Source organism: Ptychodera flava, chromosome 7, assembly GCF_041260155.1.
Source record: "Ptychodera flava strain L36383 chromosome 7, AS_Pfla_20210202, whole genome shotgun sequence".
NCBI classification, from domain to species: domain Eukaryota; kingdom Metazoa; phylum Hemichordata; class Enteropneusta; family Ptychoderidae; genus Ptychodera; species Ptychodera flava.
In genome coordinates this window covers 32186609-32200195 of record NC_091934.1, presented here as the reverse complement: position 1 = coordinate 32200195, position 13587 = coordinate 32186609, and the positions used below count along the sequence as shown (strand labels likewise).

The window sequence follows — 13587 nt, the reverse complement described above, 5'->3', positions numbered from 1 at the left end:
TGCGCAAGTTTTGGATTAGAGAAAGAAACATCTCAAATGTATTGATATTTAAAATTCAAAATGGCCGCCGTGTCCTTGTTCAATCGAAATAAAAATCCAATCTTCGATTTTCTTAAAAACAAGATTGCGAAAACTTTTTGTTTAAAGGCTTCTGAATGAGTCAAAAAAAATCACAGACTAGAAAAGAATCGTGAAAATTTTAAAGTCATAGAAAACTGACTTAGAGTCCCCATGAAAACTTGTAGCTGTAAACAAAGTCCCGCAACAGACAACAGCATTGTCACCAACATCCAGGACAAGCCCTATGAAGTCTGGACACGTTCCGTTGACGTGTCATTTTTCTCTTGTCAGTCATAGCAACTGCGTTGCTCTGATTTGGCAATTTTTGTTATATACTGTTTAATTTAAATATTGATACCTTTGGTAATTCTTTAAAAGGCATCTTCCAATTAAGGATTGATGACTCAGAAAAACTGGTGACAGGGTTTGAAGCTTCTGTATGCCAATTCGAAATAGTCAATTTACTGACAATATTGTTATCGTAGAATATTTGCTTAATCGCCGTCATCTTCATGAAGTCCGTCATAATTTCTTTCACACAAACCGTAAAAGGCGCTTGAAGTTACTACGTCCAGAAAAAGCTTCAATTACTAGGATTAATTTGCCTTTCGCGTTGTTCGTAGGTTTCCTTGGTTGTACTTTGTATGACCCCATGAAAGTTTTTGTTTTCGCAGTTAAATTGAAGTTTCAATATGCCTGTGTTTCCATTATGTCTTCAAATTGCAACGACTCTGAGAGGCTTCGGCGAACAAATGAAAACGAATGGAATTAATGTGTGGATGTGCATATGGGTATATCGAATGAAAAGATGTGTGCGCATATAATATGTGCATTTACTTTGGTAAGAGAGAGAGAGAGAGAGAGAGAGAGAGAGAGAGAGAGAGAGAGAGAGAGAGAGAGAGAGAGAGAGAGAGAGAGAGAGAGGTTGAATGATCCTCGTCTCTGGGTGAGAGTGTGTTTGTTTTATGTGACTACATGATCGTGAGAAGTGCTTCATTGTTTTGTTTTGTTTTGTTTTGTTTTGTTTTGTTTTGTTCGACATTCAGCATCAGATCTTAAATCAATAAACTTATTTGGGAGACAACGCCTTTCAGTTTTATTTACCTTTGTCGTGTTTCTTTTCTGAACGAATTAACATTTAATGTTTTCAACTGGTTTTACTCTTACACGAACTGGAGGTTAATCTTTCTCTAGCTCTGTACATTTTAAACCTCTGTGCATTTCTTTTATCTCATAATCATTCATTAATTATTCACCATTCCAGGTCTCCCGTTCTGGAGGCGATCGTCATCACACTGTCATTCACAGGGAACTTACGAAACCTCTAAACAGATGTCAATCAATGCAGACTTGTCCCAAGTCTATGGGCTCATCAATTTCATAACGTAGCGAATTTAATGAATAATTTCTGGCAGACCATGAGTGATCGTTAAATCAGCATAAACTACCGCATAACACGTGAAAGAAGTGCCCAGTGGTCATTGAGCTTGTTTACAACCAATCATTTTTAACAAAACATCAGTTCTTCGCAAGTCAACCTTGAATGCCTCATTTGCATACATGATTGAAATATGTGCATTTCTCTTTTCTAGGTGATTTGTCACTTCAAAGTGAGTGTACGTGGTCTTGTGAAATACCATTGTAAATGTCATCCTTTAGGATGCATATTTCACATTTCTTGTATATTTTATTGATAATCGACAACTGTAGTAATGATGTATCGCACTATTGTAATTTACACGTATTAAGGTAGAACATGCCTCGGGAGACAGATATTCGGACTGAATTTTTTTCAATCCTTTTTAGATCTCTCACTTATGGGAGCTCATTTAAAAGCTTGCGGAGTAATAGAATTTTTTACCATCTTAGTTCTTTTACAAAATCGAAAATTCTATTTTTCCTCAAAGTGTTAACATGGGAATGGCAGCCAAATTTGAGTTTCATATAGCGGTAAATGTTAGGTAATTTGTTTCTCTAGTTCGCGTTGACCCCTGATTTTTATTCTTGATTTGGTAAGAGGATGGTTGAAAGGTTTGTTGAGGAATGATCAAGCAATAGTTGAAGTCTTTCATTTTCGAGATCTCCTAAAACACGCGATTTCTGCAGAATCACATAGTGGCGCATTTCTTGCGGAGATCTTTAGCGTTTTCCGATGACGAGACCGGCTCTGTGCATTGTCATTCTAGTGTTTCGAAGACACATTATAACGGCTAGATCAAAGAGACTATTCGAATGTGACCGGCATTGACTCGAACTTGACCCTTACAATCACTCTTGAAAAAAATCAAGCATGGATTTTCGGTACTTAATGGAGTGTCGACGACCCCGCCCCTACTATCTATGATATACGTAGGTTTTGACCTTTATAATTTTGTCCGGAAGTTTTTATGGAGAGGTTACCGTAAAACAAAGAGCTGCTAACTCGAATAGAAGTGTAGCCATAGATTCTGATGAAGTTATTTTGAATCGAAAAAGAAGTTTGTCAAAAGATGTCAAACCAACGGAACCTGAAATGGTGTGGCCCCTTGTGGATAATTGCCCTCCAAACATCGCCTTCGCTACCGATGCAGAAAAGGCTCGCCAGCCGTTGGATTTTGTCAGTTTTGTTACATGTCCGTAGTATACAAACTTGGGGTTCTGGACCACACATTTCCGGTGTGTAGCAATAATCGTCCGAATGACAAAATGTGTATGACAACGTCATGCGCTGCCTCGTTTTGATTTATTATGCTTCTCGACGGCTCTGCTGCTAGAAGCTCATATTCATCTCGTTACACCACAGCATTTGTGACGTCACCACGCAGTTGCCGAAGTGGGTTCTTATAATATTGGTCTTTAGAACAAACGCTTACAATACAAGTTGAAAAAATGAGCAAAACAATTAGCGAGATGGAATTATTTTTCCTTTATGAATACTAAAGATGAACTTGGCTTGCTCATGGTCTATGAAAGCTCATGTGTTAGGTTTCATTTTCTGGCACAAGTGAAAATTAATGGTACAAACGTTTGGCTGCGAGCTGGAAGGCTTTTCCCGGGGTCCAAAGCTAATTATTTCATCTGTAACCAAACCGTAGCGACTCCCTAGGCCACTAATAATGAATGCAAGACGGTGACATAGTCCATCGATTCTCTTTCATGCTCGTTTTCTTCATTGCTGTATAGATTCGAGTAAGTTTTCTTTTAGGAGGGCGAGCGTCCCAGGTGTTGCGCCAGACTCCATAAATCGGACTCGGACTAATCACAGAGCCTGGAGCGAAGGCCCAGAATGCAATGCAGCGTCCTTTGAAATTTAGCCACGACTCTGAGAAGCCTGTTATTTTGGGTCCGACTATCGGAAACCGGTTTAATAAAGCCATGTCGAAATCAGTTCAATGATGGTGTCATTTCCTCTTTCCAAACCATAGAGTGCATTAAATTTATTTGAAACATCTGCGAAATGGGTCAATCGATTTATTTTCCAACATAAGTCACCTCTTACTGTACAATAAACGTTGAAGTTACAAGGAGTTATATTTATAAATTTGTATTTTTTCTTCACCCCACTGTGCCTTTCCCACTGAAAGAAGATAGTAGATGCAATTTTGGAAGCATTTTGTGACTGTATGGATATTTTTTTATCTTTATTTTTTAATGTTTACATGACATTTGTGATTGTTGTCACGTGATAATGTCTATATTTTTTTCTGTAATAAATGATCGAATACTCAAAGGATTCCTGCTTGTTCAAGTTGAAATTCAATTATGTGGAGAGTGTGTTTAAAAAAATGAAACGCCAAAGACAGGGCCAGTACCTGTAACTGCTGATGATTTTTTTTTACTATTTTTGTTTTGTATGTAAGCTGCTTCTTTTTCTCCCCAGACAGCAGAATTCCCTTGTCAACAATAACAATGCAGTCTCCATATGCTCTGTTGACAATCTCAACACTGTATATCTAAACATGCCTTGAAGAGCAGACCAAAAACCTATAATTGACATAGAAAACAAAATAGTGAAAATTCATCAAAAGCTACAGCAACGCGATGGGATTTGTGATGATTGTCATTAAAAAGACATGAAATCCCTCACAAGGTGACCTAATTATTCCCGATTGTATTATTGCATCCGCGCATCCTGTCATTTGTCTATTATTACCATAATTTGAGTCAGGGCAGGAAGGAAGGATATGTCCTTTTGTCGTTCTTCCGTAATAAAGGTTGCTCTGTGATCATCAAGTTAACTATTGACAGTGTTTCAACGACACACTTAGTATTCTTAAAGCCCCAATATCTGCCAACCAAAGTTGGTTCGTGTAAATGCTAACTGACGCGTGTAGCAGTATCACTGCTCGCTGTAGGCAATGCCTACAGGTTTAACAGGTTTAAAAGGGTGCCGCACTCATAAAATGGCGTACTAAAATACAGTATTTCCTCCACATACACATCGTGATCATACAAGAAACAAGCATGATGCCATTTACTTATGAATGTACAACACACAAAGGCCAACATTTTGTTGTTTAAATTTTTATTTTCTCTTTCACATGATTAGTTTTTGAAAATGGCGGGAAATCTTATAAAATTATGTTACGAAGTTTGAATATACATGCCACTTTCAACACTTATGACAGTGTTATACACTTTTTTAATCTTCAATGGGTCTCATTCAAAGAAAAATATTGGAAAACTGAGGGTATTTTGTGACCTGTTTATTCGCAGCTATTGTGCCATGGCTTTAAGGTAAAATTCGCCCCGCAACTGAAGTTGAAAACTTTTGCTCAAACTCTTCCCTGACTTTGTTAAGTGTCGTGTCATGGCGCTATCCCATTGACTGTACGATTATCATTTGGGGTGACTTGGGTGTGAGAGGGACGGTCATCTACACCCTGAACTGCGCCGGCTTGAGCTTGCCGAGAACTTGAATAAACCATGTATCAAACTTATGTATTTAGAATAATTCTAAAGGAAGCAGAACTTGAGTCAATTTGACTGAAATTTGACGGAGTACTTGACATTTAGTTAGTTAGCTCCGTGGAACGATAGTTGACAGGGCCCCTCTCGTCAAAGATTAAACAGTCATATCTCATCATCTAGAATATAAATTAGGGGTCACCAATAAGATTCTGGCGATAGAAAAGCACTTGACTGTGATGGTAAAACCAAGTCAACTGGACGATATCAATATCCTTTCTATTTATATCGATTTTTTTTCGTTTTTTTTTTTTTTTTTTTTTTAATTCGAAGGCTGAGATGGAAAAGACAACTATAATATGCGAATTATCATGTCATTTTCTATGATGATGTTACGACCACGGGAAGTCGGCAAGGCAAATGGAAATGGCTGTCTAAAATTGTCTTTAGCAAAGTGGTACAATTCCAAGCGGACCCGCTGGCCGCAACAAAAGATGGTCAAATAAAGGAAACTACACGCAAGTTATTGAGAACATTTCCTTATTCTTATTGAAGAACGTCACGTAGTGACAGCAAGAAAATAACTTTACAATATTGAAATTATTTGTACTATGAGCGTGACCAAATAACAAAACGTATTAATTTTAGCTTTTAAATAAATAACAGAAAGTGTCCACAGGCGCGACGACGAGAGCTCTCTGAACATGAAACACGCTGGTCCACAGTGCCAACTCCGTCCGGACGCATCAGTCCATCTTCGTAGAAAGTCACAGCATGAAACTCCCACCACTAGGATGTTTCCAAATAACTGTAATGTACTCACAGGAACTCTGGAATCAGAACTTCCTCAGGCGTCAACAGGCACACAAAGTTTCTAGACTGCAGTCACAATTTTGGCACCAGCGGGAAAAAGTCCGTAAAGTCGGCCTCGGTCTTCAAAACTGGGAAACTCAGTGGACGTGGACTTCCGACGATCCCAGCACTTGCGGAAAGTCAAAGTGACGTGGCAATGAACACGTTATATACGAGAAAAATACGTTATTTATAAACACCTGGTCACGCAAATAAGCAAAGAAAACAAAAGGATTTCAAACTATGTTACCTGGTCACTAGAAAAATGATAGAGGGCGTTTCCTTCGTAACAATGATGATAATAGTGGTGGTGGTGGTGGTCGTGTTGTCGTCGTCACCACCATCGTCGACAACGAAAACATAATGATGATGAGGAAGAGTAGGAGGTGGAGGAGGAGGAAGAGGAGGAGGAGGAGGGAGGGGGATTATGATAATGTTGATTATGACCTTGGATGTTGTCGTTGTCGACGAGGATTGTGAAGACGACAACACGACCACCACCACCACCACCACCACCATTACCATCATCATCATCATCATCGTCGTCGTCGTCATCATTGCCACCAGCAGCGTAGGAATCATTATCATAGAAATCATTTCTACAGAAATCATCATCAAAGAAATAATTGAAATCATTATCATAGAGAAATAACCGTTGAAGTCTATATCTTCCTAGTCTGCTATGTTTTCTATGTAGTTACTGCGAGGGAATTAATTTTCACTTTTACATTCCCACTGCATGAACTCATTGATGTATGCTAAAGTTAGCTTTTTGGCGTTTTTATCGGTATGAAGCTGTATTAATATTCAAAGTTTGAAAGCTCTTGTCCCCCTTAATGTATATCAACGGTACAAAATTGTGTATTGTTTCTGAATTCAGTGACGGAGATATGACATAACAATCATTACTGTGAGATATTTGATAGCCTCTTTGAAATAGCAAACATAGTATTATTATTATATTAATGCTAAAGGTATAAATTGGAAATATTTTTGGATAATTAGATTGTGATGAAATATGCATAGCTTTGCGGCCTTTTTCTTTATTCTGTCATTTAATTTCGTGCGACAATGACAGATGCAATAACAGCTAAAACATTCTCCACAAATAAAATTATATATTCACTCAGTCTCGCTTTGCAAACACAGAAGTAATTGTGTTTAAGTTCTAGTAATTGCTGGTTCAACATAGTGATAAATAGAATGAGCGCAATACAAGTAATTTGAAACGACAAGGAGTAAGTTTTTAAGTAGTGGGACAAGTGACAAGTGAAGTATTATTACAGAAAGGGTGATATATCGACCAAAGCGACACATATAGACTGAAGTTGGATATGTTATGCATATGATTTGTATTAAATCATTTGAAACAACTTTCTGGAAAAATAACAGTATAAAAAGGAAAAGATGAATTTCTCAACTAACACCTTCGCATTACCTTTGGCATCATCAAATCAATAAAAATTTGAAAAAAGAGGAATACGTGACAAAATCGCACGTTTTCTTGTATTTTACTGCGGTGGAAAAATTTGTGGCAACTTTGTTATACAAAGCTATGTTTAAGATGTAACTGATGGCTGATGGTGTATTTACACGTTAAATGGAAATAGTCGTCGGAACTGCGCTTGTGCGAGTTTCTTGTTTACAAACAATGTATTTCGTGCACGATATCTAGATACACCTCATCATCATAGCTGCAACATTTAAATTACACGATGTAGATTATGACAGGCATGTTTTAACTTTCACCAATCACCACCGTACCTTGGATACAGTGTTTATATTGCTTGTATGGATCCCATGCGACAGTTCCGACGACTGTATCCCTTTACAGAATGCATTTGCCGACCTTTCGTGATCGTTTTTTATTTCTACACGACGACTGGTAGGCCTAGTTGACCACCACGGGTCACTGATTTCCTTCTGCCGGGCTTTTGCGTTTTCTCTTCTCTTATGCGATAAAGCATTGTATCGTCACCCATTTATAGATCAGAAATTACCGTTCTCATGATTCGGATTGGGTATTCAAAGTGTCAAAGAAGCCTGGACAATAGAAACTTGTGAGACACAAACACATAAAATGTATAAGAAGCTGCCACTGCCGTTATGTTTACGTTTGTGTAGGTGTCACAATGCGGATGATTTTCTTTAAATGATAAAACACGGGTGGTATCCCTTCGACGACACGTCTTATACTTGGTCCCCCTAGGTAACTAGGTAAGCATATGATAGTGGTCACCTGACAACAAATTCAACGCTTAGTCTTTCTCATTAAACTGAATCATTTTCAATAATCCTAGTAAAAATGGGACTACCATCTTTTCCGACATGGCGTCGTCTTACTCTACGTTCTCTGACTTTTCATGAACTTGCTATCTTGGTTATCGCTTACAACAAAAACAGCAAATCATGCCGATGCAGAACACACCGCCAGCGAAGGACGCTGCTATGGTAGCGAGCAGAACACCGATTGTGATCGTTATATTCGTGTTCGTTTGGAAAAATGCTTCAGATACTGGAGTACCGCGGCACGTCAGATCCGCCAATGAGGCTTTGAGAATGTAGCTACCCTCATAGTAGGCTGGCGACCAACACGTCATGTTCCTAGATTCGGGGGGAAGTCGCTCAACATTTTCCCTCAGCCATCTGCTCAGTTCCCTTAAACCGCAGTCGCATGACCAGGGGTTGCCATCTATGCGTAAATATGCTTGGCTCGGCTGTCCGATGGCGTCACCCCCGAGTGAGTTCGTTGCTTTACGCGCACCCCTATCAAGAAAGTTGGTGAAATTGTTGAGTATATTTCCAGATAATGATGTGAGTGAATTATCAGATATGTCTAGATAGTACAGTTCGTTAAGACCGTTGATGACGTTGTCTGGCAAGATGGTGATTGTGTTGCTGCTGACGTTTAAGTAGGAGAGATTATTCAAACCTTCAAAGGCATTTTCCGGTAAAGAAGTAAGACTGTTGGAGTCTAGGTAGAGGATTCGCAATTTTGTTAGTCCCTTTAAGATGCTTGTTGAATTATCTCGAGCTCCGTCAGTGTCTCCAGAAATGGTCTTAAGTTCGTTATTTTGTAGATTTAGATACATCAGATTAGTCAGAGACTTAAAAATCGATCCTGGCATGGTTTTGAACTTGTTCGATCCCAGACTGAGGTATAGCAGTTTACTCAAGCCGTTCAGAGTGTTTTTTGACAAAGAGGACACCGCGTTGTCGGACAAATCGAGGTACTGGAGATTGCCAAAGGTTGGGAATACTGTATCCGGCAACGAAGTTAGTCCGTTTCCCTGCAAATCGAGTCTTTGCAAACTTTCCAGTCTTCTAAAAATTGCATCTGGTAGAGATGTTATCTCGTTGCGTGCAAGGTTAATGTGCTCCAAATCACAAAGACCGTAAAATGCTGTGACAGGAAGCGAGGTGGAGGATAGTTCGTTATCGTTTAAAATTAGGTGTTTGAGCTTTCTTAGGCCTCCGAAGATCCCTTCTGGTAAGGACGTCAACTCATTTTGACTAATATTCAAATATAACAAGTTATACGAATGGTTGAAAATGCCGTCAGGAAGAGCTGTGAGTCTGTTATCATGCAAATCTAGGTAGATTAAGTTGTTGGGGAATTTTTCTTCAAGATGTGCCGATCTCATTCCTTGCGAATTTGTAAGTTTTGCCAGGAGATTGTGTGAATTCGAACAGGAGAAGAGGTTTTTAGGTAAGGAAGGTAATCTGTTGCTATGTAGGTCAATGTGGGATAAGTTTTGAAGACCACAAAATATATTCCGAGGCAGTGCCGTGATGTTGTTGTTATCGAAGCGAAGATCCCGCAGTTGTCTCAGGTCATCGAGTGCGCCCTCGACGACTTCGTTTATCACGTTGTGACTGAGAATCAACTTCTGGAGTTCTGGTAAGTTGGACAACCTTCCAACATGGTCTACCTGGTTCAATTCCAAGTTTAAGATAGTTGTATGCGATGGGATGTTCGCTTGAATTTCGGTCTGTGACCCTCTGCGGCAGTTATACTCCGTGTCGATACAGGAACAAGTCTCTGGACACTTGTACGCCTTGATACGCCATGGCAAAGTCGACAGACACAGTGCCAAAATTAATCCGGATGTGCTTCTCCACATTTCAGATGAACTTTCTGAAAACGAAAAGATCGACCGTTTCTGAAATTGGAATGTAAATCAACAACTCTCTATTTCATAAATCGACGTCCTGCTTCTTGCGATGGTATGAGAAGCATGCACAAGAAATGAAAACAAACGCATACAGCTGTCAGTCTCACGCTCTGATTTGTGGAAGTTTTCAAACTTGTTCAAAAGTTCGATGATTTTCGTTACAAAAGAAATATCCATTTACATATACTTACTTTTCACACTTTCAAATGAACCACTCAATTTATCATCTTGCACACCCTTAAGTTCAAAAACAACGTGCAATCTCAACACGTTTCTAATTCAAATCTCATGATGGACACAACGTTGTGTTCAAAAGTAAAACTTTCTTAGGCACGTCATTTTCAAACTTAACAAGTCATCGTTGATGACACAGTCCCCGCTTGTCCATTTTGTTGTAATCTTTGGTGTCTAGGTAGCTGTGGTCCAGGTCGCTGTGGAATGACATTGATGCAACGGGTGCATCAGGCCTGTGACTTGCATAATAAAGTAATCTGAGGAACGTTCAATAAATGACTCATCTCTGCCGGTAATGACCACTGAAGGAACTTTTGATTACATCACACATAACGATGCCCTCACTGCCTCTATGTCATGACGGCACATACTATACACATGGTTTGGTGGAATTTTCGAAATGCTATGGGATCGGGTATGTTGTTGTAATCAGCCATCAGCCATTTCGAATCATATAATGAAACAAATTAATGTGCACAAGAATGTATCACGTTTGAACAAAATTAGTCCATTGAGGGACAGTGACCTATGTTTATGTTTCAAAGACATAAAAAAATCACACCAAAATTGGAATCAAATGGCTGTCTATTGACCATATTGATCAGAGCACAAAATTAGTAGACATGTATATGTATGCCATAGTATTTTATCTTTGTACCAAGTCTCAACAACATTGGTTAAGGAATATTTGCATATGATTAAACCTAAAAGACATGAACAAATCCAAAAATGACCATCGGGCAGCGATATTGGAAAAAAAATGACAATCTGGCAGCCATATTGGAACATGTCACGAAGTAAATTGACATGTATGCCATAGTGCTTGATCTTTGTGCCAAGTTTAGACAAAATGGGTGTAATGACCTTTGAATTACGCTTCAAAGACATGCAAAATTCCAACAAAATGGCAGTTCTGCAGCCATATTGGATCCTATGGCAAGGTTAATTGATACATGCATATGCATGCCATAGTACGTGCTTTGCTTTTGTGCCAAGTTTGAACAAAATCGGTTCAAGGATGTTTGAGTTACAGTTCAAAGACATGAAAAAATCGCAAAAAAATTGCCAACTGTCAGCCATATTGGATCATTTCACGAAATAAATTGGTGTTCATATGAAGGGCATACTGTTTTGCTTTTGTGCCAAATTTGAACAGAATCGGTTCAAGGATGTCTGAGTTATGGTCCAAAGACATGAAAAATTGCAACAAAATGGCCGCCTCACGCCCATATTAGATCGTATCGCAATATAATTTGACATGCATATGTAGGCCATAGTGTTATGCCTTTGTGCCAAGTTTGAACAGAATCGGTTTGAGGATGTTTGAGTTATGGTTCAAAGACACGAAAAATCGCTAACAAAATGGCCGCCTCGCGGCCATATTGGATCATATCACAAATCAATTTGACATGCACATGTAGGCCATAGTGTTATGCCTTTGTGCTAAGTTTGAACAGAATCTGTTCAAGGATGTCTGAGTTATGGTCCAAAGACATGAAAAATCGCAACAAAATGGCCGCATCGCGCCCATATTGGATCATATCGCAAAATTATTTGACATGGAAATGAAAGCCATAGTGTTATGCCTTTGTGCCAAGTTTGAACAGAATCTGCTCAAGGATGTCTGAGTTATGGTCCAAAGACATGAAAAATCGCAACAAAATGGCCGCCTCGCGGCCAAATTCGATCGTATCACAAAATAAATCGACGTGCATCTGTAGGTCATTGTGCTATGCCTTTGTGCCAAGTTTGAACGAAATTGGTTCAGCAGTGTCTGAGAAATTGTTGATGACGGACGGACGGACGGACGGACGGACGCACAGACGGGACCCAATCTATAAATCCCCGCCGGACTTCGTCCGCGGGGACTAAAAAGCACTAGAGAACCATATTACATCATGGCATATAAAGATTCCATATCCCCCATCCTTTGAAAGACCACAGAATCTATTGACAGATCACGCCATGTGGAGGCACACTTTGTCCTCTCTTCCTCATGCCGCTCAAGTTCCAGGATACTGATAGGGAAACTTCAATCTTAATTTACCAAGTGCGTGACTTTCACATTTTGTTGAGTCCTGAAACTAGTAACTATAACCATCGTGATATTTTCTGTCGATGGGGTGCCGGTATTTATCATAGCGTGGGAGTTCAAAAGGCGATCCGTATCTTACTACATTATTGTTGAATATTGTTGAACTGAGCCTCGTAAGACAATCATGAATGAATGAAGCATGGAGAATGGCTGAATTTTTTGAATCTAACACAATTATTATTGGAAGCTGAAGGCTTTTGTTTGCAGAAGATGATGGCTTGTGGGAAGTGGCGATCTCCAGACGACGCAATTTTGGGGGTCAAACAAACAAAATTTCTCTGATATGAGCTAGTGCTTGTACGGGTGCAATGGTGATATAAAGGTAATATCAATGAACACCTCTCTTGACAAAATGCATGTGAAGCCATATACACACTAAAGACCCACTAGTTCCTACTGGAATTTACACTGATAGTCACGCGGCTGTCTGTAAGCAAAGCCATAGAGCGCGCGTGCGAACAATCTGACCACATCACTTTTGGAGATAAAGCGGTTCTTGCTTTCCCTGAGCGATCCCGACAAAAGATTACCATACCGCGAGTACCATACCGCAATGGCAAAGTAACACACTAATGATTGCTCCAAACTATGCATAGCTTCACGTTTATGATTTTTCGGATGACTTTCCTCAGCAGCGTCTGAAGTTAACGGATTTGACCTTCGTATCGTCATAAAATAACGACAACCCAAAACAAACACACATCAGAACTAACCTCACTGGATAAGACTTCGTTTTACATGTTTAAAACGTTGAAATGAATTTCGCAATCAGAATGTGCACGCTCAAGAATTCCGGATTCTCAAACACGTTGTTTAATAATATTAATAATATTGGGTTCTTATATAGCGCACATATCCACAAGTACATGTGCTCAAGGCGCTTTACAATTATTATTACCCCTGGTCACTGGACCTAATATGATACCACTCAACTCCCTGGGGAGCAAACTACAGCTCACATGTGCAGCCAATAAGCGCAGCAGAGCTAAACACACACATTACAACCACTGTCCTACCAGGTACCCATCACTCCTGGGTGGGGAGAAGCAATGAGGAATAAAGTGCCTTGCTCAAGGACACAACACCATGGCCATGCCGGGGCTCGAACTCGCCATCCTGTGATCGTGAGTCCATTGCTCTAGCCACTGGCCCATGATGCCTGTTTAAACATAAAATATTCTTCAGTGGCTCTTTAAAAGGGTCAGTGGCTGTAACTTTTGAGGATTTTTCACTATTTTTGTCTGTGATGTCAACTACAGTTTCTCGTTCTACTCCCCAAAACAT

At 39.5% G+C, this 13587-nt stretch overlaps 1 protein-coding gene across 1 annotated transcript; it reads right to left on the bottom strand.

Moving 5' to 3' along the window:
* Positions 1 to 8180: 8180 nt before the first annotated feature.
* Positions 8181 to 9923, bottom strand: LOC139136449 (carboxypeptidase N subunit 2-like). Its single transcript, XM_070704174.1, has one exon. It carries the CDS (start codon positions 9921 to 9923, stop codon positions 8181 to 8183), a length of 1743 nt encoding a protein of 580 aa, XP_070560275.1.
* Positions 9924 to 13587: the final 3664 nt, after the last annotated feature.

Excerpts from the sequence above, each read along its gene's own strand:
- LOC139136449 (XM_070704174.1), bottom strand. The coding sequence starts at position 9,923 with ATGTGGAGAAGCACATCCGGATTAATTTTGGCACTGTGTCTGTCGACT.